We start from the raw sequence: 24,233 nt of genomic DNA, 5'->3' as shown, positions 1-24,233 counted from the left end.
ACCCATAGATACCAAGGGCTGACTGTATATATATTGCAAAAATAGGTGATTTTGTCATACCTACACATACATGCCTGTCATGATTTCTGCAGTGATAACTGAAGGTCACTTTATTGCAAAATAAAGCATTTACTTTTTCTCTTTTGTAGGTGACTGTGAAGTCGTGTGATTGTTTAAATGGTGGATCATGTGTATCTGATATGAAATTTCCTCCAGGGAGTGGAGTTTACCTGTGTGTCTGCTTGCCTGGCTTCCAAGGTGGTCTTTGTGAAGTGGCTGTCAGTGGGTGCCAATTAAACCCCTGTGGTTTTGGCAGATGTGTTAGTGGTTTTCACAGTTATTCCTGTGCTTGTCCACCTGGGCTCAAAGGTAAGTTGTGGTTCCTCATGAACTAAACTAGAATATGGACAAAGAAAGGAAAGATTCTTGGAACATTCATCTACAGATTATTCTAGCAAACGTATGGTCCTACAGATGTCAATATGCACTTTAAAAATTCTAGTCATCACAAATATATTTGCGATCCATATTCTTGGTTTTTTAAAATTGTAAATTGCTTACATATACTCTTGCAATTTTGCCAATTTTTTATAACTATAATAGCAAAGTAGGAACCTGTTTTGCAGGCTTCCAAACATTTTTACCTATATTTGATAAGTAGAAATACATTTAAATGTATTATTATAATATAATATGGAATAATAAAGAAGTTATGCCAAGTAAAATATAAAAATTATCGTTTAATAGATATTTTATTGATAATTTTAAACTTAGAAATACCTTGGCATAAATTGGAGTTGAAATCAAATAAAATATTACCATATTCACTAACTCAATTGTCTTGAAATGTCTCACTTTAGAAATAAGTTTATGACTGACAATGTTTAATTTCCCAAGACATTTAAAAAACTCATACATCAATATTTTTGAAGTAAAATAGATGTAAATATTAAATAAATAAATAGGCAACTATTGAGCTGATACTTTTCTTTAAGACACCTCTTAACATTATAATAGAACTAAGCAGAAAATTTGTCTCCTAATTTCTTCAGCATTTTAAAATAAAAATTTTATCATTTGGAACTATGAATATAGATACCTCTTTTCTTTTTATTGTACTATAGACTATGTTTGAAAGAATTAAGATGTCGATTGCTTTATGAATTATAGTGTAATAAGGACTAATATCCATTAATGACTGAATTTATTCATTCAAATGTGTTGTTAAGCATTTCAACGAGCACCATGTCATCTCAAAATTTTTTATCGAGGAAAGACTGACTTTCCTACCACATTGGAAACTTTTCATGAATCTTCACAGTCAATGTAATAGCTGGACTGAACAAGTTGTCTTTAAGCCAAGCAGGCAATCATTCTATTTTTTTTTTAATTACTGTATTTTTTTCCACAAAGTACAAATTACTGCTATAATATGGTAACTTTTTGCCTTAAATTTTAATGAGCTTCTTAAATTGCTTTATTTATAGGAAAAATCTTATGTACTTAAAGGGTCTGGTTTAACATTAGATTATACAGTAAGTTTTAAAAACAGCACACTTCTCTCCTCATAATGTATGACAGTTCTTTTGGGGTCAGGAGGATATACATAAAGCATAGAAGAAATCAAATAATGAGCCAGTTGGACATGCATTGTTTTCCATATTAAATAATTTGAACTCTTATCTATATTTCACATAGGCAAAAATTGCCAGGAAGATGTTGATGAGTGTGAATCTGGGCCCTGCTTTCCAGGAGTAGAGTGTCTCAATACCTTTGGTTCTTACCATTGTGGTTCATGTCCAAAAGGATTTTATGGTGATGGAAAAATATGTCATGGTAAAAGTTCCTGTTTTCTGCTATGAGATGTTTTTTCCTGTCTGCATTTAATTCATTCAGATCATTCAGTTCCATTCTCTCTATTAGCCATGTATTCATTCAGTGTGCCTGGAATGCTACTACAAGGCTTGAAACTAGACGGGTAGCCAGCAGCCAGACCACTGAAAAGCCATGAGGGACTCCCTTAAGATTTTGAATTAGGAGAGAAACATAATAAGATTTACATTTGAAAAGTTTATTTAAGGATCAGTGTGGAGGATGGACTGCTTGTGAATATGGAATTGTACAAGTCTGAAGGTAGGAAGAAGAGCTTAGACTTCAAATGTATAGGAAAAAGATGATGTTATTCTGATCTAAGGTGAGGTGAAAATGGATGAAAGAGCTACCAAAAGAACAAGTGGATAGTACTTGGTCAATGATTGGGATTAGCCTGGTGAGGGAAAGAAAGTCATTAAGTTTCAAGTGCTTGTTTTAGGTGAATGAGTGTGTAGAATTGGCATCCTCATTGTGGTGTACTGAACTGTGTCCCCTCCAAATTCATATGTTGAAGCCCTAACCCTCAGTGTGGCTGTATTTGTAGTAAGGAAGTAATTAAGGTTAAATAAGGTCTTAAGGATGAAGACCTGATCTGATACGATTTACGTCCTTATCAGAGGAGACATCAGAGAGCTTGTGTGATCTCTCTGCCAAGTGAGGATGTACTGAGAAAGTGGCCATCTTCAGGACAGGAAGAGAGCCTTCACCAAAGCCACACCTTGACCATGTACTTCCCAGCCTCCAGAATAAGAAAATAATTTTCTGTTGTTTACGCCACCCAGTCTATGGTATTTTGTTATGGCAGCCTGAGCTAGGGCACATATGCAATATATAGGAGGAAGTGGTTTAGGAGGAGAATGCTAGTGAATTCAGTTTGGGTAGGTAGACTATGAAATATGCACATGGAGCTCATGAGGGAGAATTAAAGATACAATCCTTATGGTCATCAGCCATGAGATGAAATTGCCCAGGGAGAACATCTAGATTTAGAGGAAGGGGGACAAAAAATTGGTGAATGTCAACACTTTAAAAGACTAAAACAGAAAAATAAGTTATAGAAGACAGAGTCAAGGATCCATATCTGTGGTATAACTAAGTGAATGGGACCATATTTTGATGAAAAATATGTATTAATAATGTAAAAACACCTTGTACTTGAATTAGGATGGGCCTATCTAGCCCTGGAGGTAACAGATATTAGGAACGTAGCGCAGGATGGTAAGGGGATTCCCTGTACTTCAGCTACTCACATTTCCCCTCAAGATCCAGTCCCTAATACTCACACTTCCACTCTATGCACTGAAATATCTAATATCATTTTTTTCCAAACAAAGAGGCCCATTCATTCAATAAAACCTTTATCAAGTGGAATGTAGGGGGAAGCAAGTTAAACCAAATCCTATTACACATAAGTGACTAATAAGTTTCTTAACATTATTAGAGGCATTTGTGTATTTTAGGAAGATGCTTATTAATACAAAAGAATTTTTGATTGTTGGTGGTGTTCATTTAGTTTTATGGTAGGCACCAGAGTCAATGAATACAAAAATAATAAAGCACAGTTCTTATTCTTGAGGTAATTGCTAACTAGTGGAGGAAAGAGATGTATAAGATTCAATGGTGTGAGGAAAAAGTTCTGTGGGAGAACCCAAATGGATGAAATTGACTGGGTGGTTGAGTGGGACTGAAGAAAGGTATATTGGTCAGGTTGGGCTGTGTATTAGTCCATTTCTGTTGCTTATAGCAAAAATACCTAGAACTGAGTAATTTGGAGGAAAACAAAATTTGTTGCTTACAGTTTCAGAGGGTGTGAATTCCAAAGTCCAGGGAACACATCTGGTGAGAGCTTTCTTCAGTGATGGCTTTATAGCATCTCAGGGGTTTCACATGGTAGAAAATGGCAGAGGAGAGAGAGAGAGACTCTAACATGCTTTACTTTTCAAGACCCCAGAACTGCGCACCTGACCATCATTATTAATCCGTTCACTACAGCATGGTCCTACAAATCTAATCACCTCTTCAAGGCCACATCTTTCAATTACCACAATAGGATCTCCCACCCTCCCAACAGTCACAGTGGGGGCCAAGTTTCTAATATATAAAACTTGGGGGACACAATCCAAGCATCAGTAAATTTGGGGGGGACATTCAATTCATAGCATGGCTGCCATATCAGAATACCACAGACTGAGTGGTTTAAACAACAGATTTATTTTCTCACAGTTCTGAAGGCTGAATGCTCAAGATCAAGGTGTCAGTAAGGGTTGGTTTCTGGTGAGAACCTCTCTTCCTGGCTTTCAAATGGCTGCCTTCCTGACGAGTCTTTCCTCTGTATGTGTGCTCTCCTGTTGTCGCTTCCTCTTCTTACAAGGACACCAGTCCTATTGGTTAGGGCCCCACTTTTATGGCTTCACTTAACCTTAATTACCTTCTCAAAGGCGCTGTCTCCAAGTACAACCACATTTAGGGTTTAAAACCTCAACATATGAATTTGGGGGGGGCACAATTCAGCCCATGCCAGAAAGGCTTGCTGAAGAGATGACGTTTAAGCTAGTTCTCTAATTTGCAAAAAATTCAGCCCAAATGACATTTGTATTATGTGTTCTTATTTACAATGTTTTGGTTTGATAATAGTTTAACTCTGATCTGTTTTTCATGTACTCATTTAGTTGAAACACAGTTTTTAAATGAATTTACTATACAAACTGTGGTTCTCACAGGATCTGATAAAAGTGTAACCAAGGAAGAGGATGGTAAAAATGCCAAACAGAGAGAGAGTCATGTTCAGCCAACAAATGCAAATGCCTCTAGTAAGTAATGGTTTGGGTTAAAATCTAATGACAAGTATTGCCCCTGTTTGTTTTCCAGAACATATTTATTATTCCTCAGGTTTTTTGATTTGTGGAAAGAACAACTAGAGATTAAATAATGCAGTTTGCAATGTATTCTTCTTGCTAATATATTGAATCTTCTGACTTACATTCTAGAAAAATGCATTCATGTCCTATAATGAACAAAGGATAGCATTATTAAGGTAATGTCAGAGAAGCTTATGGTTGGAAATCACCATTTCAAACATTAAGCCCTGAGAGTAGTTCATTATTTCACAAGGCCTTTTTCTTTTCATGGTTTTTTCTTAATAATTATCATTTTATTCAATAACACTCTATGATTTTATTTTTATTCAGTAACATTCTATGATCTTTCATATTTCACATTGGCTTTTTTTTTTGCTTTGGCATTCTGTAATACCAACTGTTACTATGAGTGGGATTTTTGTTCATTTTGGAAGATATCACTATGTATTCCTGGAACACAGAAAAGTTGTCTTAATTGTAATGTTGTTTATGCATGCAATTGCCTTACTGAATGCTCTGATTTACATTCTTTTTATAGTGGATTCTTTTTCTTGATTTTTTTGGCAGCTAATAATTTTTTTGCAAATAGTGAGTTTTATCTCCTATTCTTATTTATTTTCTTATATTAATGTTAAGTAAAATTTAGTCTATACTTATAATGTGCCAGCACAGGGCAAATGTTTTTGTATATTACCTCATTCGATCCTTATAATAGCTATATTCAGTAACTGTTATTATTTCCATTTATGGATGATTAAGCAGAGGCATAAATGGGTTAAGTAATCTGTTCAGATTTACAGAGGTGTAATTAATGGAAGAGAGATTTGAATTGAGCGATCTAACTGCAGGGCCCAAGATCTCAAACTTATTCCCTTCTTGTAATATTTGGGACCTCCAGTGCAAAGCCTGCAGGGATAGAAAAGCTTTGTTTCTTAACGATTTTAATGGAAATTCTTCTTGTATTTCACCATTAACTGTGATGTCACTGTTGTTTCTGCTAGATACCCTTCATCCAGTTAAGGAATTTCCCTTTTATTTGTTGCTTTCCTGGAATTGTCTTTTTTTTTTTTTTTGCCAGAGATATAGAGAGATATTTTATAATGATGAAAGAGTCAAAAGTGTACATACCTAACAATAGAGTCTTAAAATACATGACGGAAAAATTGACAAAATTGAAAGGAGAAAGAGACAATTCTACAATAATAATTGGAAATTTAAATACCTCAGTCTCAATAACTGAAAGAAATTAATAATTGAATAATTGAAAGAAAAATCAAATAATTGATTTTTCTGGACAGAAAATCAGCAAGGCTATAGAAAAACTGAACAACACTATCAACCAATTCAACCTAATTGACATATGTCAATGATCAAAGGTTTATAAAATTTTCATTTCTTGTGCATTGCAACAATTTTTAAAAATACTCCTTTCTTGATTATCAGTAAAACATTTCCATTAGATCATATATCCTATCATTGTTTTGGGGGTGATTTTTAGATTGTGTTTCTACTTATATCAACTTCTCTTCCTCTTCTTGAGTCAATTTTGTCATGTTTATTTTGCCAAATAATCATTTATCACATCTAGATTCCAAATTCTTGTATAAAATTACATGTGGTATTCTTGTATAATTTAAAAATGTCTTCATACATATAGCTTTTTCTCTTTTCTCATTTCCAAAGTTGTCTAGTTGTATCTTCCCACTGTTTTGTTTTGTTCTCTTTTTTTTTGATAGAACATATCAAAGATTATCAATTTAATTCATTTATAAAAAATAATTATTTAGATTTGCTTTTCTGTTAATTTTCTGTTCATATCCTTTTATTTTTTTATTGACTTATAGGAGTACTTGATATATTCTGGCCACTGATCTTTTATACAATATATACTTGAAATTATCTTCTTTATCTCTGTGGCTTGCTTTTATCTGTGGTATCTTTTCATACAGTGTTAAATTTTTATATAATCAAATAAATATATCTTTTCTTCCAGCTTTTATTTGTAGCTTCTGCTTACAAAGATCTCCCACTTCCTAAGTTATGCATATAAACTCTTAAATTCTCTTTTAAAAACATTTATTATTTTATATTTTCCATTTAATTTTTAATCCATCTGGAATTTGTTATTTTATGGTGTGAGGTAGAGGCCCAACACTTTTTATTTTCCAGATGAATAGCAGTTATGAACTATCATTTATAAAATAAGTTACACTGAATTTAAATATAATGTTTTACTTATTAAATTTACAAATATATTGAGACATATTTCTATGCTCTCTATTATGTTTTTGTTATCCAATAGTCTTTTTCTATGCCAGTAATACATTGTTTTGATTAGTCTGGCTTCATAGCACCTTTTAATAAGTGTAAGGCAAATTTCCCCTCAGGATTCTGATGAGGCTTTTCACATATTTCTGATATATATTTTCATAAGAACGTCAAAGTCACTAAATTTCGAAAGAAAAAATGTACTTTACTAAAATTAGTTTGTTAACTGTTGCTTCTTCTGTCCTCTCTTCTACTATATATTTTTAAACATGAGGTTAATTCCAATTCTTCTGTACATCTTTCTCCAATCCTAATACCAAAAACTGTCCTAAGGAAATGTTTCATTAAAGCAGTTTTGGCAGATAGCAGCAGTCCCTTAGTGTACAGAGGCGGGAGAAAGCAGACATTCTAAAGCAGGGCTCTGACTCTGAGAGGACTGATGGTCCAGGGCCCTCTTGCTCTTTGTATTTGTTGACAGTTAATTGTGCTTACCTCATTGCTTTAATTTATGTTTTTGGCTATATTTGGTGCATTCTTGTTTCACTACTAGTCTGAACTCATATGCTTTCTATGTTTCAGGAAGTCCTCAAATTTTGAAAAATCTTTCATTGCACTTGTTACCAATTACGTTAAGAATAACTATTTGGGGGGGGGTCTTTTTTTTTTTTTTTTTTCTTTTTTTGTGACTGGTAAGGTGATCGCAACCCTTGGCTTGGTGTCGCCCGCACCGCGCTCAGCCAGTGAGCGCACGGGCCATCCCTATATAGGATCCGAACCCGCGGCAGGAGCACCACTGCGCTCCCAGCACTGCACTCTCCCGAGTGCTCCACGGGGTCAGCCCATTTTTTGTTGTTTTTCATTTGTTTTCTTTTGTCTTTATCTGGTTTTGATTGGGTTTGGTTTGGTGTTCTCTGTTTTTATATTATAAGGGGTGTGAGAAGAGCTGTGCATGAAGACAGTGCAAAATCAAATCCTAAATTAGCAATAGAAAGTATAAAAAGGAAAACGTGTCTAATCACTACCTGAAATATGTCCATACTCTAAAATTAGATTATTCCAACCAAAGAAATAAAAAAGAATTATAAGGGAATAAAATACCTTGGAAGATAAAAATAAATGGCAACCCTCCAAAAAATAAGACATAAAAAAATTTTAATTCCTAGTTGAGCAATCAAAAAAAACTAGGGATATAAAATCTCATTTTTGTCACGTTGGTTAAATTATCAGAGCCACAGTTCTTTGCCTCTCGTATAAAATAGCATTTATGTAATTTACCATTTTTTATTTAAGCATTTATTTTCTGTCTTCTTCTTTCCAGGAAAAAGTTACTTATTTACTCTTCTATGTTCCTGTAGTTTTCATCTCATGAAATTGTCTCTCTTGTAGTAGTTATCAGAGATTGTTATAATGAGTTGTTCACATGTCTGCATGCTTAACAATATTCTGAGTTTCTGAAGGATGGGGCTGTGCCTTCTTTTACTTTGAAGCTAATGTGTATTAGGTGATCAATAAACATTTGTTGGCTATTTCTAATTCTTAATAAAATTTTTAATTATTGTTCTTTAAGTTTTATAATATTTAACATTCTGTGCTATTTTGTGTACCCAAATAGATTATACATTCTTTGAAGGCAGGAACCTTATTATTATTATTATTATTTATTATTATTATTATTACACAGCTCCTAGTATGGTGTTATACGTGTAGTATACACTAAAAGAAGGAATGAATTACTTGATGCCAAATATTGTGGGTAGAGCAGAACATTAGCAACTGTTATTGACTAACATTTCTATTTCTTTCTTGGTTGTTTAGATATAAATTTTCAGCCACCATCAACAGAGCCTTCGGTAATTGGTACAAGCTTTAGCCATAGTCCTGCTACTATCAAAAAGTTCCTGAACACAAGCAACATCTCACGCTTGTCACTAAAATCAGTTACAGCTCAAATGGATAATTCAAAGAAGGCTATTTTCTATGAGATATCAAGTTTTGAACATGTGGATCATATTCGCAGTACAAATCTCAGTCTGGAAAGGTTGGAAATTCTTGAGAACAACCACAGTTCTTTAAGCATTAACCTAAACAGCTCCCATGGCGGAGTAACGGATGTTATCCAGAACACCATCCAAACAAAGACAGGAGAGTATAATTCTCAAAAGAATGGGTATTCCCAAGCTTACACACAGCATAAGGATAGGCTTGTTTCACTGGTTACTAAAGCAGTCACTATTTTGCCAGGAAAGTTTGGATCAACCAAAATATCAACTTGTGCTGAATCACCTTGTTTTCTTGGCGTTTCCTGTGTGCAAACCACAGATGGTCACTTCAAATGTGGACGCTGCCCATTTGGGTATTATGGAGACGGTATCAATTGCAGAGGTAGGATTAAAACTCTTCAGAAGATACAAAGAAAACTATGTAGTTCAAGTTTAAATAATTCAGAAGATATACTTTTCTATTCGTTGATTTCTATATATTCCACTTGTTCACTTATTTCTGTTTATTTTATTTATTATTTGTGTATATTCTCATCACATTTCGAAAAAAAGTGGGTTTTCTGAGTTATCTTTTAAAATAATATGAGGGTATTTCAAAAAGTTGATGGAAAATAGAATTTAATGATAATACAAATACTTCCATGAACTTTTTGAAGTACCTTCTTATTATATAGTATTACAACTATATAATATACATTATAAATATATTTATTGAGTACCTACTATGTCACAGGGTCTGTAGAAGCCTTCTGTCTCAAATATATCATATAATATATAAGAACCCTACATATTGGATGTTTTTTGCCTTTTACAGATGAGAAAGCAGAGCTCTGGAGAGCTAATTGACTTTCAAGCAGCTAAGGAGATAAAACAAAGATGTGAATGTACATCTGATTTACATGGTGGCTTGGGTTCTTTTCAGCTCACTGTGGGTGTTTAGCACTTCAAATTACTAAGTCTGCCGTATTTGCTTATTTGCCTTAACTAGGATTCTCTGTAATTCCTTCAGGTCTTTTGAGACTAAAACAAGTTGTGTATCACTTTAATTTTAGAAGTATCGTTTACATCTTTTCATAATTATCAGTGTTGTTTTCTCTGATGCAAAGCAAATTTTTGCCTTTGACAATGTAAAAGTTTTTCTTCTTTTTTTTTTTTATTGTCTTGTTTTATTTGTGTTTTGGTTTGTTTGAAACCAAACTTAAGCGAGAGAGCTGTTGGAGTAGTCCTTTGTCCTTAGTATTACCTAGAGAAGCTTTTTTTACTTTTTTTCCTGTGGGGATTATAATAATAATAACCCTCAACACCTAAATGTTTATCATGTAAAACTCTTTTATTATTAACAAGTAACACAAAACTGCCTCATGCATTTCAGTTACCTCAGGAAGTGTTAAATGTCAAATAGAACACAGTGGATAGTTAGAGAAGCTTGAGGAATACAAACCTGTTAGTTTATGATGTATTCCTGGCATCTTGCTCTTTGAATTCTGATTATCCTTGTCATTCACCAATATTTAGTTGGTTAGTATCTGAAACTTCATTGCCCTCTGAAAAAAGGACTGTAATCCCATGTATGGTTAGCTGCTATCTCCAACATCAGGTTCTGCTGTGGGAGTAACTACCACATGGTACTTCTTTCTTCTCACCCTATTTTTTACCCATTTTCCTCAGTCATTCTAGTAGTAAAACAAATGTGAAGGGAAAAAACAACTTTCTGGGTAAATGTGGCTGTTGTTTAATAGTGGTATTAAAATGCTCAAATTTCAGAGAATTTTACTTTTATTATAACTAAGTCTGTGGACAACATGTATATACTGTATCAACAATTGAGCCTTTTTTACTTGATTTTTGCAGCCATTTGTAGACACCCATGTGGAAAAAGCAGGGCATGTGTTGCTCCAAACATATGCAAATGTAAACCTGGTTATACTGGTTCTCACTGCCAAACTGGTAAGTAGCTCATTTGTTTGTTTACATAATAAATTTTATTTGATATTTAATATTTCTAAGTCATGGGCTTTATTTTATACAGCTGTATGTCATCCTGATTGCAAAAACCATGGAAAATGTATTAAGCCTAACATTTGTGAATGTCCTCCAGGACTTGGTGGAGCAACCTGTGATGAAGGTGATAATTCAAATTAAAAATCAAATAATAGGGCTAAAAGAAAGCATTACTTTCTTTAAAAATATACTAATATACTAGGGTATTTCAAAAAGTTTGTGGAAGAATAGAATTGAAAGATAATACAAATTTTTCCATGAATTTTTTGAAGTGTCCTGGTATTCATTAATGTTCGTGCAAGAGTCCAAGTTGTTTAAAAATAGTTATTAAAAATAATTTATTTGAGAATTTTAAAAACAAATGTTTGAAATCAGATCTAAAGAGCAATAGCGTCTCTTTAGTAAAGTTGTCTTGCAAATTCATTTTTTGAGATCTTAGCTATGTCACCATAATTCCTACAAATATTTCAGCTTCAAGTAGAAGATGCTTAATTATTGAATGACTTATTAGACATGGGTCTAGGAAAGAGTTAAATGCCAAATAATTAGAACATATAAGGTATTAAGAAGAAACCCAAAAAGTGATTTTTAAAAATACATCTATATGTAGTTTTAAACATAATTGCATTGCTTTGGCTAAAATCTTGAGTGGATGATATTTTAAAGGACTAAATTTGTTGTTTATTTCTAAAATCATATTTTAAAATAATGTAATTTGTTAGGTGGTACATATAAATATGAATAAACCGAGAGCCACATTAAATACTTTTATGACAAGTAGGCTACAAATTAAATTTATAGTAAACTAACAGAAACATTGAATATCAATAGCATATGAAAATAACTATAGATATATAGAAATGCTCTATTTATAGGGCTAGAATACACAAGTCCAAGTCTCACTTTTCAGAAGAAGCTTTATCCAAAGTTTTATAAACCACAACATGCTGATGATTTGTTAATATTTTTAGAGTGTGAATCCGTATAGCAATTCCATAGAACTAAACTTTGTATCAAAAAACTGAGTTCATTACAAATGCTCTTACATGGAGATTTTATTGTGAATGTGCTTCATAAATATAAACAGGCTTTTTTTTAAATTAAATGCTGACAATAACATAATCTGTGTCTGCAGAATTTTGCAACCCACCTTGTCAGCATGGTGGCACGTGCTTGGCTGGCAATCTCTGCACTTGTCCTTATGGTTTTGTAGGACCAAGGTGTGAAACAAGTAAGCAAAATTCTCTTGCAGTCTGATATAATGAAATTGCTTCTTTGAGTAGTTGATGGCTTTAACACAAAATGAAATGAATCCAGACCCTAAGTAAAGAACACGTATTCGTGATTTATGACAGCAGTTACCATGTGGACAGCACTAGGAACAACAACAGGTGACCAGTAGAACTAAGATGAAGAAGTTTGTTCTTAGAAGTAACTATCCTCTTGACCCTATCCATGACCCTTTCTTTGGGATAATAGAAATTCAAATTTGTTAATTTGCATATAAACTTATCTCTTTTAGTTTATCTTTGTGATTATTTTCATCAGTAACTAATCATTTTCTCAAATTTCCAACTCTTGTTTACCACTCAGCTCAATAGTTTTCTACTTTCCCCATGTCTGTTAGCAAAATAACAATGTGAGAATCAGACATCATTTAAAGCCAAATTATAAATTATGTTTTATCCTTCTCTCTGATCTTATTCATTAGCAGACATGATTGGCAGTTATGAGCTAGCCGGATAATAGCCAACAATAGAGGATTCCAAGCCTAATTTACCTTTCTTTTATTTTTATTCCATGATCTTAGTGGTTTGTAACAGGCACTGTGAAAATGGAGGTAAATGTCTTACACCAGATGTTTGCCAGTGCAGGCCTGGCTGGTATGGACCCACCTGTAGTACAGGTAAGATCAGAAGTATTTTCAATGAACATGTCAATTAAAAGAAATTTAAAATATACCAATGTCCAAAAGATTTGCACCTAAGGAACGTAAAACCAATCTGACAAGACAGGTATAAAGTTGTTATTTTAAACAGATTTCTAAAAGTCTATATTTCATCTTTTTTTTTTTTTCTTCTTATATCGGACCATACAGTGTTTACAGTTTTAGGGCTACCCTATTCAATAAGTACTGGTGGGTTTTGGGTGGGGGGGGGTCTTTTGTTTTTTGGTTTTTGGGTTTTTTTGCCTTTATGTTTTCTTCCTTCCCTACTGGACAAAAACATATCTGTGGTTCATCCTCTAGCTTTCTTTTAAATGTTTGATCACAACACCAACATTCTGTTTCATTAAATATTTAAGAAGTTCTGAGTTAAGCAGACACCCATCATGTTATTCCCTTCATTTTTCACAGTATCTGTTTGCTTCTTTGGGAGCAGTGTTTACAATTATCTGTGTTTAATCTAATCCACTGCAATTTAATGACTTCTCTCAATGAAAATTTAAACCAACATTATAACTTGTCCACTAACATATAAGGCATGATGCACAGGGAAACAAAGATCAATTTGATTTTTGCCTTGATTTCAAGTAACATATTGTAAGTGAAGGAGACTTGGGATACAATTATAAAAATGATTGTGATACAAGTTGGGTTATGATGAATGATGTAATAACTTGGAATCAGAGAAGACAGAAACTAATTCTGGCAAGTGGAGTTTGGAAAAAAATAGTATTTGTAGTAGACCTTACAGAAAAATCTAAGTTGAAAAACGGAATTGCAGTGCCTTTCAAAGCAAAACAAAGGAAAGAAAACAAAAACAAAGAAAGTTTTTGAGTGTGGTAGGACTTGAGCGCGGGCTTCCCATTTTAATTGGGAAAGGGACAGAGAGAAATGAATGGCCACATGTATTTGAGCAGATTACAAACCATCCTGTTAGTGCTGTTGAACTGAATTGTCTTCTTGTAACTAACAATTACTATTTTTAGCTCACCGGGGACTTCTGAATTCTAATCATAGCCTTCACACTCTTAGCTTAGTATTATTTGTAAATTTAATGAACATACTTTCGAAGCGATTATCCAGTTATTTCATTCCTCTTATTTTTAGCAAAATCTAATTAATTATAAGTTATGGATTTTACTTGCAGTAAAAATAAAATATTTTATTATGCACCATTTTGTATTTCTGTGCAGCTTCCATTTTTTCGTAATAAATCTTTTATGGTCTCTTTTCCTTCTGCTATTCATTAGCTTTGTGTGACCCTGTTTGCCTCAATGGTGGTTCCTGTAATAAGCCAAACACTTGCCTCTGTCCAAATGGATTCTTTGGTGCACACTGTCAGAATGGTAATTATTCATTTTTTTATGAGTAAAAAAGGCAGAAGTTAGACATCAACAGAATTGTGAGTTAACACGGGACAAGTTTTAAAGGGAAGATGTTATTTGTATTTCCACTCTATTTCTTGTGATGTTGCAGATATAGTAACCAAATAACCAGTTCATACAAATATATCAGAGTTATTACATATAATGGTTATATTTATTCAACATATGTTCAACTCACAACCTTGGCACTTGTCTGTGCGGTTTTGCAGGAACAAGGTGTGAAATAAATAAGCAAAGTTTTCCTATAGTCTATTATAATAAAATGGTATTATTTTTGTTGTCTTTATAACAACAAAAAAAAAATGTTCAATCTGTTGTCCATTGTTATCCTATGATCTCTCCTGACTTTAGTTTCATTAAACATTTATGAAGAGTCACCTGTGCACAACACTATGCAAGATGATGCAGAGTCATAAAGATGCACCGTTTTTCCTCTTTATAGATCATTATTTTAACACTTGCTCTCATCTAGTTAAAACTACAGGTTTTTTTGGGGGGGGTTGTTTGTTTGTTTGTTTGTTTGTTTATTTGTTTGTTTGTTTCAGAAAAATGGGAATGTCCTGAGGGGGAGAGAGTAGATATGAGTTAATGTCAATAAGTGAAATTTAAAATGCATTTGTCTGCACCTTCATATTTTTGAAATTATATAAAATGTAGATTTTTAGTATAGAACATGTTATAACATCTCCATAATTTAATTCCTAAAATTCTTACTTGCCTTGCCATGATGCACTTTGGTTTGCAATTCTGTTTCTATTTGGAAGTTGGCTACAATTCTTAGGATGAAATTGAAGCAAAGAAACTATCACTCTAACAGGACGTATGGGCACAGGGAACGAGCTCCTCTAATTCAGATTTTCTCTGAGGAACCAATTTACGGAACAGAAAGAAGTGAAGACTAAGTTAAGGCAAATCTCAAAAACTAGGAGGCTTTGACTAAAGCCCTGCTGAAGAGTTATAGGTGTAGTTTTGAGTGGAGAATGTAAGAGGGGAATGAAAAGCTTGTGTCTGTCATGCTGCTTGCAGTAGATGTAAGACATAGTAAGAAAAGTTCTCCTTCTTTAAAATGTAGATGCCACCTGTGTAACTAAATAAAGGGAGGAAATCTCTAAATCATTAAGTTGAACTAAAAATTACCTATTACGTTGAACTAAAACATATACCATGTTTTAAGGGCCCAGGAGACAAGTTGTTGTTGTGGAAAGAGAGTAGGTTTTGGAATTAGCTAGTCTCTGCAACTTCCCAGCTGGCACAGACTTTGGAAATTTGCTTGAAGTTTGCAGCCCTCAGATTTCCTTGCTTTCACGTTTGATCTAGAAAGTTGCTGTAAGGTGTAATTCTTATTAGATCACATTTCCTTCTGAGTCCAAATGGTGGGGAGCAAAGATGGCACACACATTGAAAGCGATTGAATAAAATTAGGCAGAATATGGTTAAAAATAAATGTGGGGCACAATTATTGTGTGTACTACAGAATTTCACAAAAGAGAGATATAGAAATTGATCTAGAAACATCATGAAAGCATTAAACCATTAATAAGCAAGGCTTAAAATGGATGGCTGAAGAGATATTTAAATACATCTTCCAGTTTCCTTCACCTCTTTAATTTCACATGAAAGGTGAGCCTTGATTATTTGGCTCACTTTGGGGCTTGATGGAAGAGTGATAGGAGGCCTATAGAATCTCATAAATATACATGGGAGGGTAGATTTTGTCCTAATCCTCCTTTTCCTGATGTGCAATTATAAGTAAACATGGCCAAGCCTAAATTTTATGTCCTTTATATTTGTTTTAATTATACATGCTTTTTTTGTGTAAATGTAGTATTTATATCTACACTCAAGTCTTTGTGAATGATTATTAATTATAGCAAGTTTACCCATCATAAACAATATGTTTTAAATTTCTAATTATAGGCATTACCTATGGTGTTTTTGTAATGGAAAAATACAGTTTTCTTAATAAATAGAAATAATCTTAAATTGTATAAAGAATAGGGAGCAGAAAATGACAGAGCATTTCTCCACTATTAAAAAGTACCAATAAAATGCCAGAGAAAGTAGACTCAGCATGAACCAGAAAAAGCACAGCCTAAAATAGTGGAAGTTATCCATTTGCTAAAAGCATTCAGTTATACTGTTTTTATATTGAAAGCGCAACATTATTTTTAACTTATGAATTTATTTGAAATCAGTGGAAATTTTTTTACAATGTTGGAAGTAAAGAAAGCAGCTTATATTAAAGATGGATCTAATTTAAACTGGGAGTCAGTCTACAACAGCCCTGTTACCAAAACCAGTTAATTTGAAGTTTACTTTTAAAATACAAACTAAAATACATTTAATTATCATTTAGGAAAAAATTAAATTTAAAATTTTTCAGGCAGGTTTGCTTTTCTATTATTTAAACAAACAAACAAACAAACAAAAAAAAAACACCCTGCATTTAATTTTTATATCTGAAAGAAACATGAAGCAATAACAACTTACTCATAAAAAATTACAAATATTAACCTTTGAATTTCACGGAACGGGATCATACACATAGAACATGCTAGCAAATTGAATTAGAAATTATCTAATAAATATTCATAACAAAGACAAGGATTTATTGTTGTAAAGATTCTTACCAAGCATTCACAAGAATAAGTTACATGTAAACCTCTGCCTTTATGATCTCAGTAAGTATTCAAAAGTTAATTTTAAAAGTGTTTTCTAGATATCGTGATAAATTGTTGAGCTTTTTCTAATTTCCATGAGAGCTGGTACATTCTTATTTTGAGTTAGGTTTTGACTTATTTCTTGGTTTTGTCCAGATCATCTGGTGCATACTTATGGTGAGACATAAGGTTTATAAAATACGCACTAGAAAGCTAAGGACTCCATTTGTTACGAGCGCTTCATCAATACATTTCAGATCGTGCTAACCCACGAGCAGCTTATAGCTATAAGCACTGTATTTTATGATTTAGAAAGGACAATTTTAATGACTTGCAGTTGTAATCTTTTATTTTAATAGCACATTCCTCTGCCTTATGGCCCATTGATAACAAGCACATGATACAATATATATTATATAATAATTAAATATGTGATATTTACAGATTGCTGCCATATGTTCTTTCAGCTATCTGCCAACCTCCCTGTAAGAATGGTGGCCACTGCATGAGGAATAATGTGTGCTTCTGTCGTGAAGGATACATTGGTAGAAGATGCCAAAAAAGTAAGACACCACTAAATGTGTTTGCCAACTACATGTGAAGCAAACATAAAAGTGTTGCTGTTTAAGAACTTATTCTTCATGCTTTTACCTTAAGGCATCTGTGATCCTATATGCATGAATGGAGGAAAATGTGTGGGACCAAACATTTGCTCTTGTCCTTCTGGTTGGAGTGGAAAACAATGCAACACACGTAAGAGGAATGTTTTTTAAATGCTAAAGCTTACATGATTCATGGGAATATAAAGCTGGATATAAAACAAGGAGCATTTTTCTTGTTCTCTACCCCCTCCCCTTTTTTTTGGCAGCTGGCCAGTACTGGGATCGAACCCAGGACCATGGTGTTAGCACCATGCTCTAACCAACTGAGATAACTGCCAGCCCAGCTTGTTTGTTTTTATTTTTGCTTATTTCATCCTGCTTAGAAGATATATTTTTGAAATAGAATAAAGTGCAAAGTCCTCTGAATTCATCTTTTCAGGTTAGCAGAGGAAGAGGGTATATTGTATTTTTTCAGTTTTTCCACTACACTTGCCATGGTAAATAACAAGTCCTTAAATTCTGCTCTCCTAATCTGAAGTAGGGGTCAAGGAAGGATTTTTAAAAATTTCTGATTCCTTGGCCCCACCTCAAACTAATCAGTTTAGACCTTTCCAAGGTGGGGTGCCACTGCCTTTCAATCTGGTTAGTTTCTGAGATGATGGAAGCTCTCTTCATTCAAATGATTAATATTTTTTCCTTTCTGTAAAGTTAGTTATAATTAGCAGCTATTATAGTGTACTAATCAAAGTGAAAGATGTGAAGCAACATAAATATCCCCCAATGGGGGAAAAGTTCAGTCACAATGCATTCAAACAATGGAACATTTATAACCACCAAAATCACATTTTCCAAGAATAGTAACATTGGAAAATATTCTTGATAAAATGTTAAGGGAAAGATCTTTTAATCATTGCCATTTAACTTTTTTTTTTAATGAAAAATTTTGTGGTTTATGATAGATTTGTCTACTAATTTAACTTGTTTGTATTTCTATTTGCAGCTCTCTGCTTTCAGAAATGTAAAAATGGTGGTGAATGTACTGCTCCCAGCATATGCCATTGTCCTTCCACCTGGGAAGGCGTGCAGTGTCAAATACGTAAGCCCACAGGATTTTATTTCTACTATATGTTCTGAACCTGAATCTGTTATAATAATTGAAGTATAGTTTTGGGAAAAATCCATAGAGGAAAAACTTCCAACATGATGATCCTTTAAAAAAAAATGATTTTAGAAATTAAAAGAGAATTTAACCAATTTTATACCCATTTAAAAGAAAAAAGTATGGCATAATTTATTAATAATTTATGTGACATAGGTAGTTTCAAATTATGATCTGTGGGCTCTGTCAGTGAAGTTTTCTCAGGTGGGTCAAAGAAGATTTTAAAATACAAAAGTTTAGTATTATTTTATACATAAGATAAATATATGTTTATCATGACAATCTTAAAAAATATGGAAACATAAAAAAATTAATCACTCCAAATTTCTCCACCCAGAGTTAATTTCTGTTACTTTTTTAGTATTTTAATATATTTTCATCCAGTTTTAGTCATAAATTTCTACATAAATGAAATCTCAGGGTATAGAACAAATTCAAATTTTATATAATTTAAAATTTTTTATGAAAACTTGAAATAACATGTTAAAATATTAACAAAGATTAACTTAATGGAAAAAATTGGAAATCTCCCCCAAATATTTTCAAATGATCGGCAATTACATATTTTCAAAACTGATGGCCAAGTAAACTGAAATTACACAGTTGCAACACGATCGTGCCTTTTTACTAGAAATACATGCCTTCCTGTTTGATATCTTATGAATCACACTGTTGTTTCCATGCATCAAAAATTTTGCATATAATTATTGTGACTCTTAGACATCATTTTATTAATAAATGCTATTATAATTCATACATTTTTATCCTAGAAAAAAATACCAAAGTATTATGAAGTGCTAGTATCTACATGAGAAATTTGTGCTCAAAAATCAATAATTCTGATTAGAAATTAGATGAGATAAAATGTTAGAAAAAAGAGTTGTCAATCTAGACTTGGGCTGTTCATTCCAGAGAAAGGTTCATGTGGACCATGAGAGAGAATAAGATGTTAAAAGTACATTAATGCAGAAATATGCTCCAATGGTTGTAGATTGAGTTACTCAGAGCACAGCCTGAAGCTGTGTATCCTGTTTCTGCACCCTGCAGCACCTTTAGGAGAATTAGAAAAAGTTCACCTTTTCAGAATGCTTTATTTCCAACTGAGCAGAAACTGTCTAATGATGATATTTAAACAAAATGTGTTTATACCATCTGCTGGAAAATGGTTGTAATAAATATTCCAATTTATGATGTCTATTCTGTGAATGGTGCTTCCTTAGCTGTGGAGCCCTTGTGCATTACACAACCTGCTCAACTGTATACAGCAGCACTCCTGAAAATATACCCTGTCAATGTTGCATTTATAGCAAAGGGAATATTATTCTTGAATTGTACAGCTTTCAATATGAGACACTGCAGTAGTTCCTCTCCCATGGAAGATAACAGTATTGTATATTTTATAGTATGCTCATTTTCACTCGATATTATTTAAAAGCATTTACAATGTCCTTAAAAAGCATAATTTAAGTGATATATTAAGTTCCATCATATAAAAACCACAGTTCATTTGACCTTTCTCCTTATATTGAACATTTTAGTTATTTACAAGTTATTATAAGTATTATAAGCATTTTCTCCCTATAGATAGATGATAGGTAGTTAGATTGATAGACAGATATTGAGATGTTGAGATAGATATAGGTTTGTTTTAATTGCCTTGGGAGAGATTTCAAGGAAGAAATTTCTGGTTCAGACAGTGTGAATATCATTAAGAAGTTTCTGATACTACATACCAGCCAGCCACCAAAAAAACAAAACAAAAAGAAATTTTCCATAGAATTTTTCCACATTAAACTTCCAATGGTAGTTTGTAAAATTGTCTGTTTTTCCATACACTAGCCAATATTAAATTGTCTTTTTTAAAAAATTTTTGCTAAATTGTTAAAAAGTAAATTACAGATCTACCTTCTATTATTGATTTGAACTTCTCTGAAAAAAAGAGTTATACAAGTATTTCAAATACATTAAAATGTAGCCAAAGAAATTTTTGTTTCCTTTAATAATATATGTAGAGAATTCTAAAAGTGTTGTTTGTGTTTTAGGTGTTTCATTTTTTTGGTGTGTGTGTTCTGAAAAAATGGAAGTGCATAGATTAGAACCACCTATATAGGTGGCTCACTAATAGAGTCTTGTGACTATGTCAGTGTTCCAGTCACTGAATAACTTCAGACCACTGGCATAGAATATGCCACAAGCATTCTGTGTCAAAAAATGGTAATTGTAAAAATGTATGTTTTGCAGCAATTTGCAATCAAAAATGTCGTTATGGAGGTAGATGTATATTTCCCAATGTGTGTTCGTGCCGCACTGGATATTCTGGAGTCAGATGTGAAAGGAAAATACAGGTATTTTAAATTTTAAAGAGAAAATGGACATCAGATATTGACACCTACATATCTCTTCTACTTAGTGACTCCTCTTAATGTTTTATTTTCTTTTATTTAAAAAAATACAAAAGGATTTACTACTTGTCTCTAAAACTAAAAATAATATTTTAGTGTCTTTATAGAGTTACCTCATAACACAAAATTTTGATGTGTACTTATGGAATTTCAGTATATAGATACAACTGTGAAATGTAATGCAGTATTTCGTGACTCTAGAGCTGAAACAGCAAATATTTTACAGTACAATATAGATTTGACACCACTAATTTATATTTTGGTCAAATATTAGACCAAAAGACCACCCTCACTTCTCTCAAAAAATCCTCTACTTGTAAATCAGTAAATCACTACTTTATTGACTTGGGGGTGGCTCTATATATTTTCAATGGGTCATGTGCCACTAAAGACTTGTCTAACCTCATTCTTTTCCTTGATAGAAATTATTTCTCTTCATTTGCTCTCTATTAAAATTCATTCCAGGGAAAGTAATAGAAAACTCTTCAAGTGATTAGAATTAGAATTTGTTTGTATTTCAGAAACCAAGGAATCAAAGGAAGAATAGAAGCTTTTTTGGAGTTTCTGAAATTGCCTTACACTTATTTATAAGGTCCAGTGTTATATAAACATATATTTTAAAAGTTTCTGTGATCATATTTCTGCGTATAAAATTTATAACTGCATTTTGTTTGGTCTATAATCTTAAATATCAATAGCGAAGAGAGTTTTTCAGTCCTAATTCCTACAAATACCAGGGTAGCTCTAATGATCACAAAAACATTGCAGCAGACCTCTAAAAGATTTCTTAATGTTAATCAGTAGGAGTTTTAATTTAAAAAGCAATTATATGCTATTTAGCACTTCAAAAGCCCCAAGGGTCAGGAATATCAAAATATGCTGGAGTACTATAATTTAAAAAATGATAAGAAATGTTCTCCTCAAAGCTTGATATTGGATCAGTCTGGCTTAGAGGCAAAGTAGATGTATGTATGTTTTTCTCCTAGCACAAGCATTCATCCTGGAAGAATACGGCCTCAATTTGAAAATAACAGATCATAATAGGACTATGGTTTGAAAACCAGAAAACAAAATTACTGAGCACTTATTCGATTAGATATTGTTGAGAAAAATAAAAATAAAAGCTTACATTCCCTGGGTTTAAATTAGACAGCCTAAGAGGGCCAGCTCGTGGCTCACGTGGGAGAGTGTGGTGCTGGTAACACCAAGGCCACAGGTTCAGATCCCTACATAGGGATGGCCGGTTAGCTCATTGGGAGAGCGTGGTGCTGACAGCACCAAGTCAAGGGTTAAGATCCCCTTACTGATCATCTTTCAAAAAAAATAAAAATAAAAAATAAATAAATAAAATAAAGGCAGCCTAAGTGTATATTATTTTACTTAATTTTATTTGAGATTTCTATGGCAGAGAAAACTCTATGACCTCAAAAGCTTTTCAACTCTACTCTGACTACTGGAGCAAAGTAGGTTGCTTCTCTGTGTTCTATTTTTATGTATGTATTTACCATCTGAATCATTCCTCAGATGATCAATAGCAGATCATCTTCATCCCCATTAGTGTTGCTTCTGAGATGGCATCTGGAGCCATATTAAGGAAAAAAAAGAACAGAAGGTCATGGGGAAGGAAGAGGGAGAGAAGACTAGTTTGGAGCCTCATGTCCTGCCTTACTGTAACCTGCTTTCCCAAGTTTTTAACTTCAGTTCTCACTCTGGCTTTCTTCTGTTGATCGTGGGTGCCATCATTTTTACCTATTTTTTAAATATTTCTTTGGCTCCTAAACACAGGGTGAAAAAGAAATTTATCTTTAACAAGAAAAAGAGCAACTATCACTCATGGTTAACACAGAACCTTCTCTAACACCTTCCTTTGCTCTTTTTTAATATTAAAACTTCCCCAAAGAAGAGTTCAGGGTGGCTAATCTCCCCTTGGCCCCAGACACCCTAAGGCAGTGGGTGAAAAAAAGAAATAAGGGTACTGATTGGATTGCTGGAATTTCAATGAAAAAGATATAACTACTAGCTGGAGACAAAAGAGATAAGGAGAAAATGGGAAGGAAGAAAAGAAGTGCTAAAGAGGATGAGTTAATAAAAAGCCTTACGGAGCATCATAACCTGCTTCCAGCTGTTGGGTACACTTACCCTTGACCCTGCCTCTTGTTTGTTCTGTGACCTTGGGCAAGTTATTTAGCCCCTCTGAGCCTGAGTTTCCTCATCTGCATTATGGGGCTAATCATAGCACCTAATCATAGGGTTATTGTGAGGGTTAAATATGTTAATTATATGTAATTACCTAAAACAGTGCCAGGTATATAGCAAGCATTGTGTTAAGAGTTTGTTTTTATTACATTGAATAGAGGAATAGAGAAAGGTGCAGAAGGAAAAGGATGGGAAAGAGATGAGAGAAGCATTGCAATGAAATGTTATATCAGTGGTTTTTTCCTGAAGGGTATAAAAAAAAATTCATTGGTTTTACTGGGCATGGGTGCTTCTTGAATTTTGTTTGCCAAGATAGGGTCAAGTGGTGTGCAAGTTCCAATCAGTCACAACGCTTTGGTCTTTAAATGTGATCTTGATTAGATCCCAGTTTTATGAAAACAGTACTGAGTTGAGTGGCAAACAAAGGCTAAAGAGCTTTCTGTGTCATGTCAGAGGGAAGGAGGCAGTGAATAATGAGTAAGGGTTAAACAATTTTCTACTATTCATTGAACCTCGATTTCCCTTTTCCTACTACAGGTAAAACACCATTGAGTAACATCAAGGATGTGAATTACAAGTGCTGGGGTGCAGAAAACTGTTACCCCCAAATATAGTGCTTTTACATGGTGGAATAAAGAAGCAGCCTCAAGGTCTCTCTGACCTTCCCCCCCCCCACGCCCAAAAACATGAGAAGAAGCTGTTCCCTCATCTGCCAAAAGTTTGGACCCACCAAGGAAGAAGACAATTACCTCTGGTCCTTTCCCTGAGTTTTCATATGATATATGTGATAACTCATATCACAGGAAGGAAGAGCAGAGTCTGTCAATGCATCTGGACTAAATTTTGTCACAGACCATTGTCTTATATTTTGCTCCCATTCACTAT

General features: G+C 33.4%; 1 protein-coding gene across 1 annotated transcript in view; it reads left to right on the top strand.

The window, feature by feature from the left end:
- VWDE (von Willebrand factor D and EGF domains) overlaps positions 1-21,931 on the top strand; it is a 76,091-nt gene extending 54,160 nt beyond the window's left edge. Inside the window, exons 18-30 of the mRNA XM_063101053.1 lie at positions 150-369; positions 1,699-1,836; positions 8,814-9,380; positions 10,850-10,945; positions 11,028-11,123; positions 12,135-12,230; positions 12,810-12,905; positions 14,195-14,290; positions 17,457-17,552; positions 17,647-17,742; positions 18,592-18,687; positions 20,992-21,095; positions 21,851-21,931. Coding sequence (XP_062957123.1) covers positions 150-369; positions 1,699-1,836; positions 8,814-9,380; positions 10,850-10,945; positions 11,028-11,123; positions 12,135-12,230; positions 12,810-12,905; positions 14,195-14,290; positions 17,457-17,552; positions 17,647-17,742; positions 18,592-18,687; positions 20,992-21,095; positions 21,851-21,931 — 1,878 coding nt within the window. The remainder of the gene's footprint in view (positions 1-149; positions 370-1,698; positions 1,837-8,813; positions 9,381-10,849; positions 10,946-11,027; positions 11,124-12,134; positions 12,231-12,809; positions 12,906-14,194; positions 14,291-17,456; positions 17,553-17,646; positions 17,743-18,591; positions 18,688-20,991; positions 21,096-21,850) is intronic.
- Positions 21,932-24,233: the final 2,302 nt, after the last annotated feature.

This window comes from Cynocephalus volans, chromosome 6 (assembly GCF_027409185.1).
Source record: "Cynocephalus volans isolate mCynVol1 chromosome 6, mCynVol1.pri, whole genome shotgun sequence".
NCBI classification, from domain to species: domain Eukaryota; kingdom Metazoa; phylum Chordata; class Mammalia; order Dermoptera; family Cynocephalidae; genus Cynocephalus; species Cynocephalus volans.
This window is presented reverse-complemented; position numbering and strand designations above follow the sequence as displayed.